This window comes from Macaca mulatta, chromosome 13 (genome assembly GCF_049350105.2).
Source record: "Macaca mulatta isolate MMU2019108-1 chromosome 13, T2T-MMU8v2.0, whole genome shotgun sequence".
Classification (NCBI taxonomy): Eukaryota; Metazoa; Chordata; class Mammalia; order Primates; family Cercopithecidae; genus Macaca; species Macaca mulatta.
This window is the reverse complement of record NC_133418.1, coordinates 100,860,353-100,881,431: the sequence shown is the minus strand read 5'-3', so window position 1 is coordinate 100,881,431 and position 21,079 is coordinate 100,860,353. Positions and strand designations below refer to the sequence as shown.

Sequence of the window (21,079 nt, the reverse complement as noted above, 5' to 3'; positions counted from 1 at the left end):
ACGAAGTTTTAAGTTTTGGAAAATTTTAGAACAAGAAAGCTTTAGGATAATGTATTTGTCTTTTCTACCACTGTTTATTAGGGACTAAATAAGTATTTACAACATCATGCCTTCTTAAATGCAAGAAGAAAGGAGATGTTATATAAAAGATGGGTTGACCATGTGGCAGATCCTCTTCAGAAGAAAATTATAGAAAAAGTTTGCTCACATAAGAAGATTAAAAAAAGGAGGCAAGAGGAATTAGATGGCTTTTTAAAACATGTAAATAAAAAGGTACTAAGAGATCATTTGTTGCTTTTTTCAGTTGATTTAAAGCCTCATGTCATCTTTGTTCATTTATAATCATCCAGTCAGTCTGTCCCTGTCCCCTCTACATATGTATAATCTATACCCTGTTATATAATAGCATAAAGTATTCTTTTTTTTTTTTTTTTTTGAGACGGAGTCTCGCTCTGTCGCCCAGGCTGGAGTGCAGTGGCCGGATCTCAGCTCACTGCAAGCTCCGCCTCCCGGGTTTACGCCATTCTCCTGCCTCAGCCTCCTCAGTAGCTGGGACTACAGGCGCCCTCCACCTCGCCCGGCTAGTTTTTTTGTATTTTTTTAGTAGAGAAGGGGTTTCACTGTGTTAGCCAGGATGGTCTCGATCTCCTGACCTCGTGATCCGCCTGTCTCGGCCTCCCAAAGTGCTGGGATTACAGGCTTGAGCCACCGCGCCTGGCCGCATAAAGTATTCTTAAACCCAGGACATTTGGAAAGGACAGAAAAAGAAGATTAGGTTTAATTGTGTACATTAGAACCATTTTTCTGTGTTTTCCCCATGTAATTGTTAATATTATTATTATCATTATTATTATTTGAGACGGAGTTTTGATCGTCACCCAGGCTGGAGTACAATGGCGCAATCTCGGTTCACTGCAAACCCCCGCCTCCCGGCTTCAAGCAATTCTCCTGCCTCAGCCTCCCAAGTAGCTGGAATTACAGGCATGTGCCACCACACTGGCTAATTTTGTATTTTTAGTAGAGATGGGGTTTCTCCATGTTGGTCAGGCTGGTCTCAAACTCCTGACTTCAGGTAATCCACCCGCCTCAGCCTCCCAAACTGCTGGGATTACGGGCGTGAGCCACTGGGCCCAGGCCTCCTCATGTAATTGCTAATTTGAATTATCAAGTTAAAAAGTTTGGGCTGGGTACGTGGCTCACACTTGTAATCCCAGCACTTTGTGAGGCCGAAGCAGGTGGATCACCTGAAGTCAGGAGTTAGAGACCAGCCTGGCCAACATGGTGATACCCTGTCTCTCCTAAAAATATAAAAATTAGCCGGGCATGGTGGTGGGCACCTGTAATCCCAGCTACTTGGGAGGCTGAGGCAGGAGAATCGCTTGAACCTGCGAGGTGGAGATTGCAGTGAGCCGAGATCACACCACTGTACTCCAGCCTGGGTGATGGAGCAAGACTCTGTCTCAAAAAAAAAAAAAAAAAAAAAAAAAAAAATTAAAATTACAAAATAAATAAATAAATAATTTGGACTCTGGTTTCAGGACATATTTTTCTTTTGTTCTGGAACTTGATTATTTGCAAAGCTCTAAAATATAGCTGTTCTTCTAGCATTTTTAAAAAATCTGAGATGTTTGACTAGTAAGCATTTAAAAGCAAATTCCCAAATCTTTTAGTGTTCCAAAATTCTTTATTAAAATCTTACAGATTTTAAGTAGATTCCTTCCTTCACTGTACCTTATTGGTTGAATAAATTAAATTTCAAATGTAGCCTTCTCTTTCTTTTTGCATTTATCACTGATGCCGCTTTCAAGCATAAGAATGATACTGTGTGTTTGACTCTCAAGTCCTGATATACTCAAAATTAACTGTGCACCTCTTGTTCTTGTGTGTGGTTTTATTTCCTTGCTATAGGGAAATGCATTTATAGAACATTATGATCCAAAAGAGTATGATCCCTTTTATATGAGCAAGAAGGATCCCAATTTTCTGAAGGTAGGGTAGATTTCTTTTTTAACTTTGGTATTATGTGTTTGGTTGTTTTGAGCAGCCCTAATACATGAGCAGTCCTAAAGTAACTCCCTAGAAGTGCAGTAACATTTTAAGCATAGTTTCCCATCGCCTGATCTTAGAAAGGAACAAAAAGCCAAAGGCCAAAGTAAATTAAATCTCCACAAAAGTGGAAAATACTGGATAATGATTGGGTAATAGGTAGCGTTTAAAAATTCCATAGACTTTTAAATTTGTTACAAAAGTAACACATTTTCATGATAGGTAAATAAGAAAATTGATTTTCAAATTAAGAAAATAAAAAACCAAAATTCCATTACCCAGAATTAATTCATTATAATGTTAACTCATTAACAGTTTTCTGTATATCTATCTAGATTTCTTTCTATATATGTGTATATATTCACATTTTTATTTTATAAGAATGGAGTTACATTTGGTTTTATAATGGGCTTCCCCTCCCTCAATAGTTTATTTTCTTCTTTGTCAAAATATAAATATATAATTGTCTTCATTGCATGGTATTCTGTTACTAATAGCAGAATTAATTAACCTTGCACTGAAGGATTAACCAAGTCTTAGGGTTTTTTTCACATTTATTTCATCTTCACTGCTACTGCATGAGGTAAGTCACAGATGAGACAAGTGAGGCTCAGGTCACTTGTCAAAGTCACCCAGCTGTAAATAGCAGAGCACAGATGTGGTGTTTTGTTTTGTTTTGTTTTTTTCAGACAGAGTCTCACTCTGTCACCCAGGCTGGAGTGCAGTGGCGCGATCTCTGCTCATTGCAACCTCCGCCTCCCGGGTTCAAGAGATTCTCCCACCTCAGCCTCCTGAGTAACTGTGATTATAGGCATGTGCCATCACGCCCGGATAATTTTTGTATTTTTAGTAGAGACTAGGTTTCACCGTGGTGGCCAGGCTGGTCTCAAATTCCTGACCTCAAGTGATTTGTCCTCCTTGGCCTCCCAAAGTGCTGTGATTATAGGCTTGAGCCACTGTGCCTGGCCTTATCTTGTATAAAATGTTGTTTTGAAATATGTGTACATTGTGGAATGACTAAACCAATGAACATACATTGCTTCACAAACACCGGCTTTTTTCTAAGTGAGAACACATAAAATCTACTCTCTTTGCAATTTTCAAGAATACAATACCTTGTTATTAACTATAGCCATCATGTTGTACAATAGATCTCTAGAAAAATTTTATGGCAGCTGGGCGTGGTGGCTCATGCCTGTAATCCCAGCACTTTGGGAGGCTGAGGTGGGTCGATCACCTGAGGTCAGGAGTTCAAGACCAGCCTGACCAACATGGTGAAATCCTGTCTCTACTAAAAGTACAAAAATTAGCTGGGTGTGGTGGCATGCACCTATAGTCAGAGCTACTCAGGAGGCTGAGGCAGGAGAATCACATGAACCTGGGAGGTGGAGGCTGCAGTAAGTCAAGATTGAGTGCCACTGCACTCCAGCCTGGGCAACAGAGTGAGTAAGACGCTGTCTGGGGGGAAAAAAAAAAAGAAAAATTTTATGGCTGAAAAAATATAATTGCATTGCATTCAAGTTAATTTAGTGACACAAATTATTTTAAAAGGTTTATTGCACGTATGAAATAGATACCCTTTTTTTTCTTTTTTTTTTAGATGGAGTCTCACTCTGTTGCCCAGGCTGGAGTGCAATGGTGCGATCTCAGCTCCTGCAACCTCCACCTCCCGGGTTCAAGCGATTCTCCTGCCTCAGCCTCCTGAGTAACTGGGATTACAGGCTCACACCACCAGGCCTGGTTAATTTTTGTATTTTTAGTAGAGACGGGTTTTCACCATGTTGGTCAGGCTGGTCTTGAACTCCTGACCTCGGGATCCGCCCACGTCAGCCTCCCAAAGTGCTGGGATTACAGGTGTGAGCCACCGTGCCCGGCGTAGATACTATTTTTTAAAATGGTGTTCAGGGGATAATTTTTACCCTTTTTAGAGAGGTTTTATTAGAACTGATATTGGCCCTGACGTGTGCAAATCAGTGAGAAGTCCAATATTAATTGTTTTTGGAGACATTCAACCTTGAGTTGTACCGTCATGCTGTGGGCTTGTGTCATCCTACAAAATGGTCCTGCAGTCTCCCAGTTCTTGGTGGGGCACATCTCTGGTCCCAGGTCCAGGTTGTACTATGGTTGTTATTCCTTATGGTCACGTGCTGTAGCTCAGGTGCTGGCCCCATTTGTAGACCCAGCATTGCTGTTCCATGTCTTCAGATCCAGGTCCTTACCCATGTCTGGCAGAGACTCCACCTGAGAGTGTCTCGGGTAGGCTCCACAGGCTGGGCTCCTGGTGTCCTGCTCTGTACTCTTTATGGACCTGGCACCTCCCAGACCCTGCTTCTGAGCTGCTGCAGAGTCTGTAAGCTTGTCCTTATTCTCAATTCTGGGTTATCAAGTGGAGATACCCAACATTGTCTCCTTTCCCCCTTTCAATTTCCCCAGTACAGAAAAGGTTCATCCTGCCTCTTCTTTCAACAGTAGGGCTTGAGATGGCCCAGAACACCTGACTTCAGACCAACCCAAATGACCCTGTCTATCTTCCTTTCCTGGGAGTGGGACAGATCTGACTTTAGGAACATAGAGGCTTGATTCCTTCCCTTCAGATGGATCTTCAGCATTTCTTTGCATGTGCTTCGTGCAGCTCTACTTAAAAATTATTAACTTAGTACTAAGTCTTGTTCCTTCAGTACACATCTTTTAGATATTCTTTGTGATGAAATAGGAGTATGTGAAGAGCACTTCTGCTGCATACTGAAATATGGAGGATTGCTTGAATTGTGAGCTGAACTGCTGCTTTTTAAAATTTCTTTTGTGAAACACCATGTTTACTTGAAAGAATGACTTGCAAACTATGGTTAGTAAGTCTTGGGTATTTGGCAGATATTTTCTGGAAAATGAATGAAGTCAGCTTGTCACTTTGAGAAAAACTACTGGCAATATTTGTTGCCAGTGATAAAAGGTGAGCTTTCAAGCAAAACATTTGGAATTTTGGAACACTCATATTCACCATCAGAAGTGTGACAGTGTCCCAATACTCAAAAGACTTTACTGATGAAATTGGTAATGATATTAATGAATGTGGTTCTTTGATATTAAATAATGAAATGTACAAACATTTGGAAGATCTTGCCTAACTCCATGATCCAATTTCCCCCCAAATGTTACAAAATTATGCGTTGGAAAAAGATTCATTTGAAGTGCAAAATAGACTAATGGACTTAGTAGAAGAGTATGAAAAATTCATGGATATGGTTTCAAATTCCACATCGTAACCAACCTTTAAGAAACTATCTCTTACTGAGTTTGGGTATAGTATCAAAAACAAAATCCACAATGATCTTAAAAGGCTGTTAAAATACTCCTACCTTTTTCAACTACATATCTCTATATGGATTTTCTTCGTATGCAACAACTAAACAAATCTCAACAGATTGCTTGCAGAAGCAGATATGAGAATCCGCTTGTCTTCTATTAAGCAAGACATAAAGAAGTTTACAAAAATGTAAAACAATGTTACTCTTCTCATTTTTTGTTTTATTTTGGGAAATAGAGTTATTTTTTGTAGAAAGATATGTTAAACGATAGGCATATTATTATTTTAAAATTAATAAGCAATTTAAAATTTCCTGTTTTATTTTCTAATATAGTAAATTTCAATAGATCTAAGCCATATACACAAACGTTATTTGGATATAACAACAACGTTTTGAAATAGAATAGTTTCGGCCGGGCGCAGTGGCTCACGCCTATAATCCCAGCTACTTGGGAGGCTGAGGCAGGAGAATCACTTGAACCCAGGAGGTGGAGGTTGCAGTGAGCCAAGATCACGCCACTGCACTCTAGCCTGACAGCAGAGTGAGACTCTGTCTCAAAAAAAAAAAAAGTTTCAGAACCACTGGGTTATAATACCTCCATTTATGATGTACAAGTGCTGTCAGTAGAGATAGGAGTCTCCGGATTTATAATTGTTGGTAAAACTTTAGATTTTTTTTTTGTTTCTATCTTCAATTTAAAACTTCAAATTTGGTCCAGGCACGGTGGCTCATGCCTGTAATCCCACCACCACTTCCACCACTTTAGAGGCTGAGGTGGGAGCATGGCTTGAACCCAGCAGTTCAAGACCAGCCTGGGCAACATAGGTAGATCCTGTCTCTACAAAAAATTTTAAAAATTAGCTGGACATGGTGGCGCACACCTGTGGTCCCAGCTACTTGGGAGGTGGAGGTGGGAGGATGGCCTGAGCCTAGGAGGTCGAAGCTGCAGTGAGCTACTGCACTCTAGCCTGGGCGACAGAGCAAGACCCTGTCGGAGAGCTTCAAGATAACTGGCTTGAGGCATCTGACACTCGCCTCCTCCACAGAAGGGCCAAAATAGCGAGTAGAAAATTATACTTGGAACACATCATCTAAGAGGAACACTGGAATTCCACAGAGAAGTGACAAGGAAACATTTAAGGTGAGGAAGGAGAGGGAGGTGAGGCAGCCTGCTCGGCCCTGAGACTAACATGGGGGATGCCTGCAGATGGAGAGGGCTGAGGTGTGAGCAGCTGGCAGCAACCTTGCTGACTTCAGCACGGGGGCCACGACTCACTTTCTTGTGCCCAGAGGACAGGCCCCACCTGCAGCATCACCTAGGCTGAAACATACACTCCCTAACTGCCTGCCTATGCCAGCTGCCACTGAAAGCAACCCCACCCTCCACAGCAGCAGGGCCACAGCACAACCACCAGCACCCCTACCCAAGTACTCTGCAGGGGGCTGGGGGATCGCCCTGCCCCATCCACCACCGTTGGCGAGAGCCCACCAGCCTGCTGCTATCACCACAGCTGGCACCCTCCTGCACATGCCAACTGCGGGTCTGGAGACTGGCCCACCCAGCCTGTTGCAGCCACTGCCAACACCCATGTAGACCACTTGGGAGACAGAGGGTTGTCTCATCATTGCTACTGCCATTGCCCATGCCATGAGTGCTGCCCAGGGGTTCAAGAACCTGCTCATCCACCTGGCCCACCACGGCCACTGCATGCACCCAGGCAAGCCACCTGGAGACCCAAGAACTGGCCCACCTGAACCTGTAACACCGGTACCAGTGTATACTGCTCTGAAGACCAAGGACAGGCACCCTCAGCCTGCCACTGCTTCCACTGAGGCTGGGGACTGGCCTGCCTAATGTCCCCATCCCCAGCAAAGCCTTACCACATCCTCCAATAACTGTACCCTAAGCCACCGAGGAAAACACAGACACCACTGATGCTGTTTGCACTCAAAGAAATCATGGAGACTACACTGCTACACGTACCCAGGATCAAGGCCAAAGTGTCCTACCCATCCAACACCATAGACACATCTCCAGGAAAAAGTCCTTCCCTGTGGACGCAAATCCAAAAAGCAGGAAGAAGCCTCCATTACCCCAGATGCACAGATGTCAATGTAAGGACACAAGAAACATCAAAAAGCAAGGCTCTGACACCTCCAGAGCAGCATAGTAACTCTCCAGCAGCAGAGTCCAGTGTCATTTAAAATTTGATTTGCTCTTCATATGTGAATACGTCACATACAAATACCTGAAAATGATAGCACCTTTTTTTTGTTCCTTTTTACAGCAAGTTAATATTTTCTTAATATTTTATGAGTAGCACTCTTCATAACTTCTGTAGAAGCAAACTTATACTGGGCAGTCTGATCACCGTTTATTTTAACTCTAATAGTCATGATGTGTATTATAACTACCCCTGAAAAACTAGCCTGATGAGCATGAGAAAAATACATGAGTGACCTTTTAAGCTTGTGGTAGAATTTCCCTGACTAGGCCTAAATGATGAATGTTGTTGTTCGTGAATCCTGTTTTCATATGTAGAACTGTCATTTTGATATTGATAATTATGGCCATTAACATAGATTTAGTGCTTCCATACTTTGGCTCACAAATGATCTATATTTTGAATAACTTGGTTAAGTTTTCAGTAATGTTAGTTATGTTGTTGATTATCAATGTTAGGGATTAAGATGAATATATGGATATATTTTTTCTTTTGTGCATGGGAAAGGAATTTTTTAAATTTGGGAACATATGATAACAACAAAATAATTTTTGAAGATTGAACCCACACTGAAACAAGAGCTAACTTTGTCTCTTTGACTGGAGGGCCTTAAGAGAGGTATTGATATACCCCCATCTCTTTGTAATATATTAAACAAATATAATGGTAAGCCAGCTATTTGTAAATACCATATTATTTACCCTTCCAGCATAAGAGCCATCCGTATGTGGATGCTTCGAATAGACTGAAAATGTTTACTACTCAGCCTTGCAACTCAGACCTTACACAAGTGCCTCTCTTGTAGGTTACCATCCCACCATTTCGTGACCCTTTGAAAAAAGCACAATATGACAAGGATAATGAAAAAAGAACTCTTCTTCAGTGTGAGACTGGTACTTAGTTCCTGATTGTTATATGATTTCTTAGCCCAAGAGCAATGGCAGTTGCATGTAAGGATGTTAATTTAGATTTTTATTCTTCCTGCAGGCAAAATATATTCAATAAAAGAATTCAAAGAAGTTGAGAAGGCTCAGCTGCATTCCAGATTCCCACAAATTTCTAATTCAAGGCACTTTATGACTCCAAATGAGTGGCTGAAACTGCCTACACGATACATAGAAAGTGAATTTTGTAAAAGGAGAAGGTAATGGTTAATATACTAGAAATTATAGAACCTTTTGGACTTTGAAAATTCTTGAGACAGTTATAAAATTTTTCATAGTTACGATTTTTTAAAATTTTCATTTTTTAAAAAATCTATAATTCTTATCTTCATTTCTCCATATGTGATGTTTCTTTTTTCTTGGGTACTTTCAAGATTTTCTCTTTCTCTTTGGTTTTCCTTAGCTAGATTATGATCTGTCTATATATTTTTTTTCTTTCTATCTTAATGTTCTCTGAGGTTCTCGTATGTGTGGTTTTATATCTTTTATTATTTTGGGGAAATTCTAGACCATTATCACTTCAAATATTTCTTATTTCCCATTCTCTCTGCTTTTTTTCTTCCTTCTGAGACTTCAATTATATGTATATTAGATCACTTGATGATGTCTCACAGTGCCATAGCTCTTACTCTGTTCTGTTTTTCCACTCTTTTTTTCCTTATTTGTTTTTCAGTTGGATGATTTCTGACTTGTTTTTGAGTTCACTGTTCTTCCTTAGCTGTGTCCTGTCTGCTGAAGAGCCCTTCAAAGGAACTCTTCATCTTTGATATCATGATTTTCAAATTTCTAGCATTACCATTTCAATTTTTAGATAGTTTTTATTTATTCTGAAATTCTTCATCTGTTCATGCATATTGTCCACCTTTTCCACTAGATTCTTTACCATATTAATTATTTAAAACTCCCTATCTGGTAATTCCAACATTATGAATCTAGTTCTCTTGATTCCTTTATCTCTTGAGAGTGGCTTGTTTTCCCTTGCTTTTTGTGCATGTCTTGTAATTTTTTATTGAGTGCCAGATATTTGATGTAGAAGAACAGTGTACATGGAGTATTTATGTCTAGAAATGGATATGCCTTTTCTTCTGTCAAGCATTAGTGTGGAGGATTAGCCTTATCTAGTTGGAGTTGAGTTGGATTTGGGTATTGTTATTGCTATTGTTACCTTTAGTGCAGCACAGGCTTGAATACCTCTAGTGGCCGGGCTGCTTTTCCTTGTGCTTAGAGTGGGGGTGGGGTGCCAGAGGGATTTTCTCAAGTGTTTCTGCTCCTTCCTCAGTTTTCAGCTGTCCCTGCAAGCTGGCATCATAGAAGTGGAGGGGTCTTCTCCCCATGCTCTTGCCTCTCCCACGGGAGTACACCGCTGTTGCATGTTGCTTATTGCAAGGCTCCTGGTGGAGGCAGAGGAATATCCTATGCTTTTCTCATGGAGCTTCAGTTTTGGCAAGCTCTGTGTGCTTAGGCCTCAGGAGCAGGACTTTCCTGTGGTTCCTTTTCCTTATCCTTGTGGCAGCCAAACTTGACCTTGTATCTGTGGTTGTTCTTGGATGGCACTTTCCTGTCTGTCTTCCAATGACAGCAGATTTCTGCTTAGTATAGGAATAGGAGTCTTGATATCTTTTTTTTTTTTAATTTTAGTGTTTGTAGGTACATAGTAGGTGTATATATTTATGAGGTCCATGAGATGTTTTGATACAGGCATGCAATTGATAATAATCACATAATGTAAAATGAGGTATCCATCCCCTCAATGATTTATTCTTCATGTTACAAAGAATCCAGTTATACCCTTTTAGTTATTTTAAAATGTATGTTAAAGTATTACTGACTATAGTCCCCTCGTTGTGCTATCATATACGAGGTCTTACTCATTCTTGCTATTTTTTTGTCCCCATTAGCCCCATCCCTACTTACCCTTTACCCTCCCAATATAGTTCCCAGCCTCTGGTAACCATCCTTCTGCTCTCCATCTCCATGAGTTCAATTGTTTTGACTTTTAGATCCCACAAATAAGTGATAACATGTGATATTTGTCTTTCTGTGCATGGTTTATTTCACTTAGCACGATAACCTCCAGTTCCATCCATATTGTTGCTAATAACAGGATCTTATTCTTTTTTATGGGTGAATATTGGTCAAATTCACACACACTCCATTGTGTGTGAATACATTTTCTTTATCCATTCATCTGTTGATGGACACTTAGGTTGCTTCCAAATCTTGACCAATGTAAACAGTGCTGCAACAAACATGGGAGTGCAGATATCTCTTCAATATATTGATTTCCTTTCTTTTGAGTATGTATGCAACGGTGGGATTGCTGGATTATGTGGTAGGTCTGTTTTTAGTTTTTTGAGACTCCTCCAAACTGTTCTCCATAGTAGTTGTACCCATTTACATTCCCACCAACAGAGTACAAGCATTCCCTTTTCTCTACACCCTTGCCAGCATTTGTTATTGCCTGCCTTTTGGATGTAGGCCATTTTAACTGGGATGAGATGATGTCTCATTGTAGTTTTTTTTTTTTTTTTCTTTTTTTGAGACAGAGTCTTGCTTTATCGCCCAGGTCAGAGTGCAGTGGCCTCTGCCTCGCGGGTTCAAGCAATTCTCCTGTCTCAGCCTCTTGAGTAGCTGTGACTACAGGCACATGCCACCCCACCCAGCTGATTTTTGTATTTTTAGTAGAGACAGGGTTTCACCATATTGGTCAGGCTGGTCTCAAACTCCTGACCTCAGGTGATCCACCCACTTTGGCCGCCCAAAGTATGGGATTACAGGTGTGAGCCATTGCGCCCAGCTTGTTGGTTGATTTGTAATAAGGCTTTTCTTCTCTCAAAAATCTAATGCCATAGTATTGGTTTCTGTGTGCATCGGGAGTGTGAGCCACCGCGCCTGGCCTGCTTTCTTTCTTTTTATTTTTTGTAAGTCTGTTGTTAGTTTTTTGATTTGTGGTTACCATGAGGCTTGTAAATGCTATCTTGTAACCCATTATTTTTAACTGATGACAACTTAAGACTGATTGCATATACAAACACACAAAAAGAAAACTAGTGAAAACTTTAACTTTGTCTCCCTGCTTTTTAACTTCTTGTTGTTCCTCTTTGTGTCTTATTGTACTATTTTTTGAAAAGTTGTTGTAATTATTTTTGACTGGTTCATCATTTAGTCTTTCTATTTAAGATAAGAGTAGTTTACACACCACCGTTGCAGTGTTATATTATTCTGTGCTTTTCTGTGTGCTTACTATTACCAGTGAGTTTTGTATTTTGAGATGATTTCTTCTTGCTCATTAACATCCCTTTCTTTCAGATTAAAGAACTCCCTTTAGCATTTCATATAGGATAGGTTTGGTGTTGATGAAATCCCTCAGCTTTTGTTTGTCTGGGAAGGTCTTTGTTTCTCCTTCATGCCTGAAGGATTTTTTTTTTTTTTTTCTGGATAATACTATTCTAGGATAAAAGTTTCAGTCAGCACTTTCTTTTCTTTTCTTTTCTTTTGTATTTTATTTTAGAGACAGAGTCTCACTCTGTCATCCAGGCTGGAGTGCAGTGGCATAATCTCAGCTGACTGCAACCTCTGCCTCCCAGGTTCCAGTGATTCTTGTGCCTCAGCCTCCCGAGTAGCTGGGATTACAGCTGTGCACCACCATACCCGGCTAATTTTTGTATTTTTAATAGTGATGGAGTTTCTCCACATTGGCCAGGCTGGTCTTGAACTCCTGACCTCAAGTGATCCACCTGCTTCAGCCTCTCCAAATCCTCAGATTAGAGGCGTGAGCCACCATGTCTGGCCATGTTAGCACTTTAAATATGTTCTGCCACTCTCTCCTGGCCTGTAAGGTCTGCCGCCAGACATAAAGTCTGCCGCCAGACCTAGTGGAGCTCTATTGTATGTTACTTGTTTCTTTCCTCTTGATGCTTTTAGGATCCTTTCTTTATTCTTGATCTTTAGGAGTTTGATTATTAAATGCCTAGAGGTAGTCTTCCTTTGGTTAAATCTGCTTGGTGTTCTATGACTTTCTCTACTTGAATGTTGATACCTTTCTCTAGGCTTGGGAAGTTTTCTATTATTATCCCTTTGAATAAACTTTCTACTTCTGTCTCTATCTCCCCTGTAAGGCCAGTAACTCTTAGATTTGTACTTTTGAGGCTATTTTCTGATCTTACAGATGTGCTTCACTGTTTTTTATTTTTTTTCTTTTGTCTTCTCTGAATGTCTATTTTCAAATAGCCTGTCTCCAAGCTCACTAATACTTTTTTCTGTTTGGTCAATTCTGCTATTAAAAGACTGATGTATTCTTCAGCATGTCAGTTGCATTTTTCAGCTCTAGAATTTCTGCTTGATTTTTTTTTTTTTTTTTTTTTTTGAGACAGTCTTGCTCTGTCACCTAGGGTGGAGTGCAGTGGCGCAATCTCGGCTCACTGCAACCTCTGTCTCTCGGGTTCAAGTGATTCTCGTGCCTCAGCCTCCTGAGTAACTACAGGCACCTGCCACCACACCCGGCTAATTTTTTGTATTTTTAGTAGAGATGGGGTTTCACCATGTTTGCCAGGTTGGTCTCGAACTCTTGACGTCAGGTGATCCACCCACCTCAGCCTCCCAAAGTTCTGGGATTACAGGCATGAGCCACTGCACCTGGCCTCATTATAATTTTTGGTGAATTTTTTTTTTTTTAAGCTCATTAGCTATCATTAATGCTGTGTATTTTATGTGTTTCTGTGTGGCCCCAGACAATTTTTTTTTTTTTTTTTTTGAGATGGAGTCTTGCTCTTTCCCCCAGGTTAGAGTGCAGTGGTGCAATCTCGGTTCACTGCAACCTCTGCCTCCTGGGTTCAAGCAATTCTCCTGCCTCAGTTCCCTGACTTAGCTAGTATTACAGGCACGTACCATTACACCTGGCTAATTTTTGTATTTTTATTTTTATTTATTTATTTATTTTGAGACAGTGTCTCACTCTGTTGGCAAGGCTGGAGTGCAGTGGCATGATCTTGGCTCACTGCAACCTCCATCTCATAGACTTAAGCAATTCTCCTGCCTCAGCCTTCTGAGTAGCTGGGATTACAGGTGTGTGCCACCACACCTGGCTAATTTTTGTATTTTTAGTAGAGACAGGGTTTCACCATGTTGGCCAGGCTGGTCTCAATCTCCTGACCTCAGGTAATCTGCCCACCTTGGCCTCCCGAAGTACTGGGATTACAGCCGTGAGCCACTGTGCCTAGCCAATTCTTTGTAATTATTTCAATTGCTTGAAATAATTCTATCAAATTTGTCTGATAGAATTCTGAATTCCTTCTCTGCGTTATCATGAATTTCTTTGAGTTTCTTCAGAATAGCTATTTTGAATTCTCTGTTTGAAAGGTCATATATCTCTTTTTCTCTGGGATTCGTCCCTAGTGCCTTGTTCAGTTCATTTGGTATGCCTATATTTTCCTGGATAGTGTTGATGCTTATAGATATTCATCAGTGTCTGAGCATTGAAGAGTTAGGTAATGTAGTCTTTACATCCTGGGTTTGTCCTTGGGAAGGCTTTCCAGGTGTTTGAGGGCATTTGGGCCCCAAGCCCAATAATACTGTGGTTTTTGCAGACTCATAGAGGTATTGCCTTGGTGGACTTTGATAAGATCCAGAAGAGTTATCTGGTTACTAGGCAGAGACTCCTGATATTTACCCCCACCTTCTCCCAAACAAAGAGTCTCTCTCTCTGTGCTGAGCCACCTGGAGCTGCGGGTGTCGTGATGCAAGCACCCCTGTGGCCACCATTACTGGTGCTGCATTGGGTCAGACCTGAAGACAGTACAGCACTGGGTCTTGTGCAAGGCCTTTCCCTTCAGGGTGTGAGTTCCCCCAGGTCCTGGGCATGTCCAGAGATGCTGTCCAAGAGCCCAGGTTTTTTTGAAGTAAAAAAACCTTAGCAGTTTACCTGATGTTCTTTTCTACTGCAGCTAAGCTGGCATTCACACCACAATACAAAATCCTTCCCACTCTTCCCTCCCCTTTCCACATGCTGAGAATCCTCTTCCTGTGGCCACCGCCACCACTGGTCTATGGGGATTCTGCCAGGCCACCACTGATGTTTAATTAAAGCCCAAGAACTCTTCCTTCAGCTTGTGGTGAATGCTGCCAGGCCTGGGACTCACCTTCAGGGCAATGGACTCCCATTTGGTTGAGGGCAGGTCCAGAAATGCTGTCCAAGAGCCCAGGCCCAGACTGAGGGACCCAAAAAGCCTGCTTGTTACTCTATCCTACTATGACTGAGCTGGTACCTAAGGTGCAAAACCAAGTTCCCTTTCCTCTTTCCTCTGTTTTTCTCAAACAGAAGGAATCTTTCACCATAGCCACCATAGCTGGGAATGTTCTGGGTCACTGCTGAAGCCAGCACATCTCAGACTCCAGGGCCCCCGGTGTACTCCCTGGGTGTCGCTGCTGCTGGTTTTCAGGGCCCAAGGGCTCCTTAGTCAGCAGGCGATGAATCCTGCCAGGATTGTGTCCTTCCCTTCAAGGCAGCAGATTCCCATTTGGCCCAAGATGTGTCTAGAAAAGTCGTCCCAAAGCTAGGGCCAGGAATGGGGACTGCAGGACCCTGCCTGCTATTCTATCCTACTGTGGCTGAGCTGGTATCTGAGGTGCAGGACAAAGTCCTCTTTGCTCTTCCCTCTCCTCCCTGTAAGCAGAAGGAAGGTGTCACCTTTGGAGTTGCTGCAAGCTGCACTGCCTGGGGTTGGGGGAGGGATGGTGCAAGCACTCCCTTAGCCATGCCAGCTGGTGTCTCCCTAGGTCATGTGCCACCCTAGTTTTCTGGCTCTGAGCTCAGCCCAACAGGAGGAATTGTCTAGGAATTACAATCCTTGTTCTTAGACTGCCTTTCAAGTTTACCTAGGAGCCCAGGATACTTCAGCCTACAATGGTGAGGCTTGTGGAGAAACTCAAGTTCCAATCACTGGGCTGGGCACTTTCCCTCTGGCTAAGGCTGGTCCAAATATTTGCTTCCTGTGCGGGTGCTGGCTGAGCCCAGCATGGCTTTATTCTCTCTTGTGACAGGGCAGAACCAAATTCAACATAAGTCCCCTAGTCACTGGGCTCACCCCCTCCAAATGCACAAACTCTCTGTACACACGGCTGACTGGGGAATAGGAGAGGGGTGGCATCAGTGATTTAAGACTGTCCCTCCTGCCCTCCTCAATGCCTCTTTGAGTAATGTGAAGTTAAAACAAGGTACTGTGATTGCTCACCTGATTTTTGGTTTTTGTGATGGTGCTTTTCTGTGTGCAGATAGATGTTCAAATTTGTTGTTCCAGTGTGGGGAATAAAGGGTGTGGGCTTCTATTCCACCATCTTGCTCTACCTCCAGCATCTTTTCATATGCTTCTTTGCTATAGACTATTTTCACATGTTTATTTGCCATCTTTGTGTCTTCTTTGGTGAGGTGTCTGTTGTTCATTTGATCATTTTTAAAATGGGTTGTTTATTTTCTTATTGTTGAGTGTTAAGAATTCTTCGTATATTTTGAATGTAAGTCCCTTATCAGGTATATATTTTGCAAATAATTTCTCCCAGTTTAAGGCTTATCTTTTTATTCTCTTAACAGTGTCTTTTGCAGAGCACACATTTTAAATTTTAGTAAAGTCCAGCTAATCATCAATTTTTTTCTTTTTTTATCTGAGCATGAGAGCATGAGAGGAAAAAGAGAGGAAGCCACCCTTTCCTCTCATGTTCTACCAAAGGCGAAGTAGGTTTTTTGTCCTGCTTCTTGTGGGAGGTACTTGTCTTTGGAATTCAGTTTACTTCCTTGCCTTGAGATCTGATGGGCTCAATAAAAGTTATGTTTTTGTAGATTATCTGGCCTTTTTTGACCTTGGGGTGAGAGCACCATTATTTCTAGAACATCATTATTTCTATTTTAGGATGCTTTCTACATCCTAAATGGAAGCAGAACTAAAATCATTTCATTTGTTATTTTTAAAAAGTGGCCACAAATGGCATTGTGAATGTTACATAAGACAGAAATAAACCTTAAGACAGAATTCTGAAAAAAATGGCTGTTACTTTTTTTTCTTTGTCTACTTTGAGCATCATAATCCTAGCTCTAGTAATTAAATAGGTTCTATCCAAACCAGGAGTCTATTTATAATAGGTTTAACTCTGATCATGTATTAAGATGATATTTAGAATATTAATTTTATAGTGAGCAATTAATGGGCATACGGTGAGTTCCAGTCACACTGTTTTCACCCTTACTAAGGTGCTGGTGGTGACTAATGTGGTAAAGAAAATGTCCTTTTTAGATGATTGTCACATTATCTTCTGTGGCCTCATACTTCTCTAGCCTTATGGGGGCTGGCATGTTTGGGGGTGACTGGCTTCTTATATGAGCCCTTTTACTGAATCTTAGTCTTTACACACTAAGCAAGTGTGTGCCAGAAGTCATCGAAGACCATGCTCATATATATATATATTGTTTGTTTGTTTGAGATAGGTTTTCGCTTTTGTTGTTCAAGTTGGATTGCAGTGGCCCAATTTTGGCTCACTGCAACCTCCGCCTCCCGGGTTCAAGCAATTCTTCTGCCTCAGCCTCCTGAGGAGCTGGGATTACAGGCATCCGCCACCACGCCCGGCCAATTTTTTGTATTTTTGGTAGAGACAGGCTTTCACTACGTTGGCCAGGCTGGTCTCGAACTCCTGACCTCAGGTGATCTGCCCGCCTTGGCCTCAGTGCTGGGATTACAGGCGTGAGCCACTGCACCTGGCCACTATGCTCATATTTTTGTTTTTTATAGAGGAATTTCCTGTATTTCCTATAGACGAACAGCTTCTCTCCAATATATTTTTCAAATTTTGAAGATAATTGTGATGCCGCTTTTTGGTCTCTGGCCTGAACACTTGGGGACCACATCCCATACTGTTATGCAGAAGGTGCTGATGGGGCCAGGAGTCTGAGAGTGGGAAGAAGCTCAAGTGCTTAACCACTAAGACAGTTCTGGAATGTCTTCATGAGACAGAGAAGACTGTAGCAAGATGAGTGTGCCGTCTGTGTTCCAGTCACAAATATTCAATAGTCTGTTTTCCACACATAAGTCAAATTCAACCTATCCAAAAGTGCTTGTCACCTTATGCATCTAACTTGCTTTTTTTTGTGTTCCTGGTTATAGGAAATATCAGGGTTCTTCTTTATCGCTCATTATCCCTTTACTTAATCCAGCACTGGGCTCTGTCATATCCATTCCTAAATCTCCTTCTAATTTGCCCCTTCTGGCCAGGCGTGGTGGCTCACACCTGTAATCCTAGCACTTTGAGAGGCTGAAGCAGGTGGATCACCTGAGGTCAGGAGTTCGAGATCAACCTGGCCAACATGGTGAAACCCCATCTCTACTAAAAATAAAAAAAATCAGCCAGGCATGGTGGCACAAACCAGTGATCCCAGCTACTCTGGAGGCTGAGGCAGGAGAATCGCTTAAAGCCTGGAGGCAGAGGTTGCAGTGAGCCAAGATCGTGCCATTGCACTCCAGCCTGGGCAACAAGAGCAAAACTCCATCTCAATAGTAACAACAAAAACAACAACAATAATAATAATAATAATAATGGCCGGGCGCAGTGGCTCAAGCCTGTAATCCCAGCACTTTGGGAGGTCGAGGCAGGTGGATCATGAGGTCAGGAGATCGAGACCATCCTGGCTAACACGGTGAAACCCCATCTCTATTAAAAATACAAAAAATTAGCCGGGCATGGGGGTGGGTGCCTGTAGTCCCAGCTACTTGGGAGGCTGAGGCAGGAGAATGGCGTGAACACGGGAGGCGGAGCTTGCAGTGAGCAGAGATCACGCCACTGCACTCCAGCTTGGGCGACAGAGCGAGACTCTGCCTCAAAAAACAACAACAAAAAATAACAATAATTTGCCCCTTCCTAAACATTCCCATAAACCAAATTTCCATGATCATATCCAATCTATAACGTTTATTATTTACTGAGCTCCTATGTACCAGACACTGTTACATATTCCTTTTTTTCCCCCAGCTTTTTGTTTCATTTATCTTTTGTGTTTTTTTGTTTGTTTGTTTGTTTCAATTTCATTTAGTTCTGCTCTGATCTCATTATTTCTCTTCTGCTGGATTTGGGTTTGGATGGTTCTTGTTTCTCAGGTTCTGTAAGGTGTGGCCTTAGACTGTCTGTTTGTGCTCTTTCAGACTTTGTGATGTAGGCTTTCCTTTTAGCACGACTTTTGCTGTACCCCAGAGGTTATGATAGGTTGTGTCACTATTATCCTTCAGCTCAAAGACTTTTTAAATTTCCGTCTTGATTTCATTGTTGACCCAATGATTGCTCAGGATCAGGTTATTTAATTTCCATGTATTTGCATGGTTTTGAGGATTCCTTTTGGAGTTGATTTCCAATTTTATTCCACTGTGGTCAGAGAGAGTACTTGATATAATTTTGATTTTCTTAAATTTTCTGACACTTGTTTTGTGGCCTATTATATGGTCTATCTTGGAGAACATTTTAAAGTGCTGATGAATAGAATGAGTTGTACACTTCTTAACGTGCTAATTTTGTTTCATCTTCGTAGAAACATTATTTGGTAGGTACTGTTACACAGATGACTTAAGGACCTTGTCAATTTTATAGCAGGATTTTTCAGCTTTGGCTTTATATCAGAATATCATGGAAAATTAAAAAAAAAAAATTCCAGCCGGGCGTGGTGGCTCACGTCTGTAATCCCAGCACTCTGGGAGGCTGAGGCGGTTGGGTCACCTGAGGTCAGGAGTTTGAGACCAGCTTGGCAAACATGGTGAATACCTGGTCTCTACTAAAAATACAAAAAATAGCCAGGCGTGGTGGTGCATGCCTGTAATCCCAGCTGCTCAGGTGTCTGGGGCAGGAGAATTGCTTGAACCTGGGAGGCGGAAGTTGCAGTGAGCCGAGATCACACCACTGCACTCTAGCCTGGGCAACAGAGTGAGACTCCGTCTCAAAAAAACAAAAAAAATTTTCAATATCCAAGCCATGCCCTAGACAAATGAAGTCAGAATCCCTGAGGGTGGGACCTAGACATCAGTCTTTTTTCAAGATCCTCAGATGATTCCAACACATACCAGATTGAAAACCATTTATTTATAGCCATAAGGCAGTAGATTCAGAAACTAAACTAAGGTCTCTGACTCCACAGCCTACATTCTAAAACACAGTACCATGCTTTCCCTTATGTTGCATGGTGCTACCAGGGTGAAATGTGGCATGTCATGTTACTGCCTGACTTAATCTCTTTAGTGATTCCTGTGTCCTTCAGTTAAAATGTGATCTCTTTGGTATGACATACAAGACTGGGCTGATTTTTCCCTCCCTTCTACTCTGTACTCCAACAATACCAGGTCTTCCACAAGTACCTGAATAAATGCTATTCTTCACACATGCTGGGCTTTCTCTCTGAACCGTCTTTTTTTTTTTTGGAAAACATTGTTTCCAAGACTCTGTTAAAATGCCACTTTAAAACTTCCTCTCTGAAGTTGTTCCAAACCACTTCCTTACACTAGGCTGTACAGATTAGTCTCTCTTTTGTCCCACCATGTACTTTTTCATCGATCACACAGTTTGCACCTGTTTACTTGTCTGTGTAATGAATGAATGGATGACCAGTCACTGATTAAGTCTGTGAATCTAGGTTGTAGCCATTTTGCAAAGAACATTCAATACTGCTAAAGAGTTGGGAGTTTATCATGTAGGGAATGGGGAGTCAGTGAGGATAGCTGAGGAGGGGGGTGAGATGCTGGAGATGGTGCATTTAGAAACTTTAATCTGACGTGTGAGGTATGTGACAGTTTGGATATAGGATAGGACTGGAGGTTGGAGATCACTGAAGAGTTTTTTTTTAAAATAAGAATCCACATTTTTGGTAATAAGAGCCTCAGTCATGATTGTGGCAAGAGGAGTGAAACAGAGATCGATAGGATGACACAAGGGAATTCTAGATTTTGGTGACTACATTTGGAGGGCCAGGGAGAACTAAGAGTCAGAGAGGAGCTCGAAGTTTTGAGAATTGTTGTCGTATGTATTAGTTTCCTGGGGTTGCCATAACAAAACACTGCAAACTGAGCACTTGGAATGACAGGAATCTATTCTCCACAGTCCTGGAGGCTGGAAGGCTAACATCAAGGTACTGGCAGGGCCACTCTTTCTGAAGGCTCCTTGTTTCTTTCCTAGCTGCTGATGGTTGCAGCAATCCTTGGTGTTCCTCGGTTTATAAAAATAAGAATCCACGTTTTTGGTAATAAGAGCCTCAGTCACGATTGTGGCAAGAGGAGTGAAACAGAAGTGAAACGCTTCAGTTATAGCCTTATTTCTGCAGTCTCTGCCTCCATCTTCACATGGTCTTCTCTCTGTGTCTGTGTCCAAATTCCCGTCTTCTGATAAGGACACCTGTCAGTGGGTTAGGGTCCACCACCCTAATTCAGTATTACCTCATTTTAACCTGATAACATCTGTAAAGACCCTATTTCCAAATAAGGTGAAATTCACAGATGCCAGGGATTAGGATATGAAGGTATTTTTTTGGGTGCATGCAATTCATCCT

The 21,079-nt window shown here is 41.7% G+C and overlaps 1 protein-coding gene and 1 long non-coding RNA gene across 2 annotated transcripts in view; both read left to right on the top strand.

The window, feature by feature from the left end:
* FAM228B (family with sequence similarity 228 member B) overlaps window positions 1-21,079 on the top strand; it is a 112,042-nt gene that overhangs the window by 80,432 nt on the left and 10,531 nt on the right. The window contains 4 exon segments of the mRNA XM_077960087.1: window positions 82-273; window positions 1,909-1,989; window positions 8,382-8,469; window positions 8,564-8,720. Coding sequence (XP_077816213.1) covers window positions 136-273; window positions 1,909-1,989; window positions 8,382-8,469; window positions 8,564-8,720 — 464 coding nt within the window. The 5' untranslated portion in view covers window positions 82-135.
* Window positions 12,863-20,074, top strand: LOC144333904 (uncharacterized). Its single transcript, XR_013403037.1, has 2 exons — window positions 12,863-12,922; window positions 19,426-20,074. It is a non-coding gene; the product is annotated as an uncharacterized LOC144333904 (long non-coding RNA).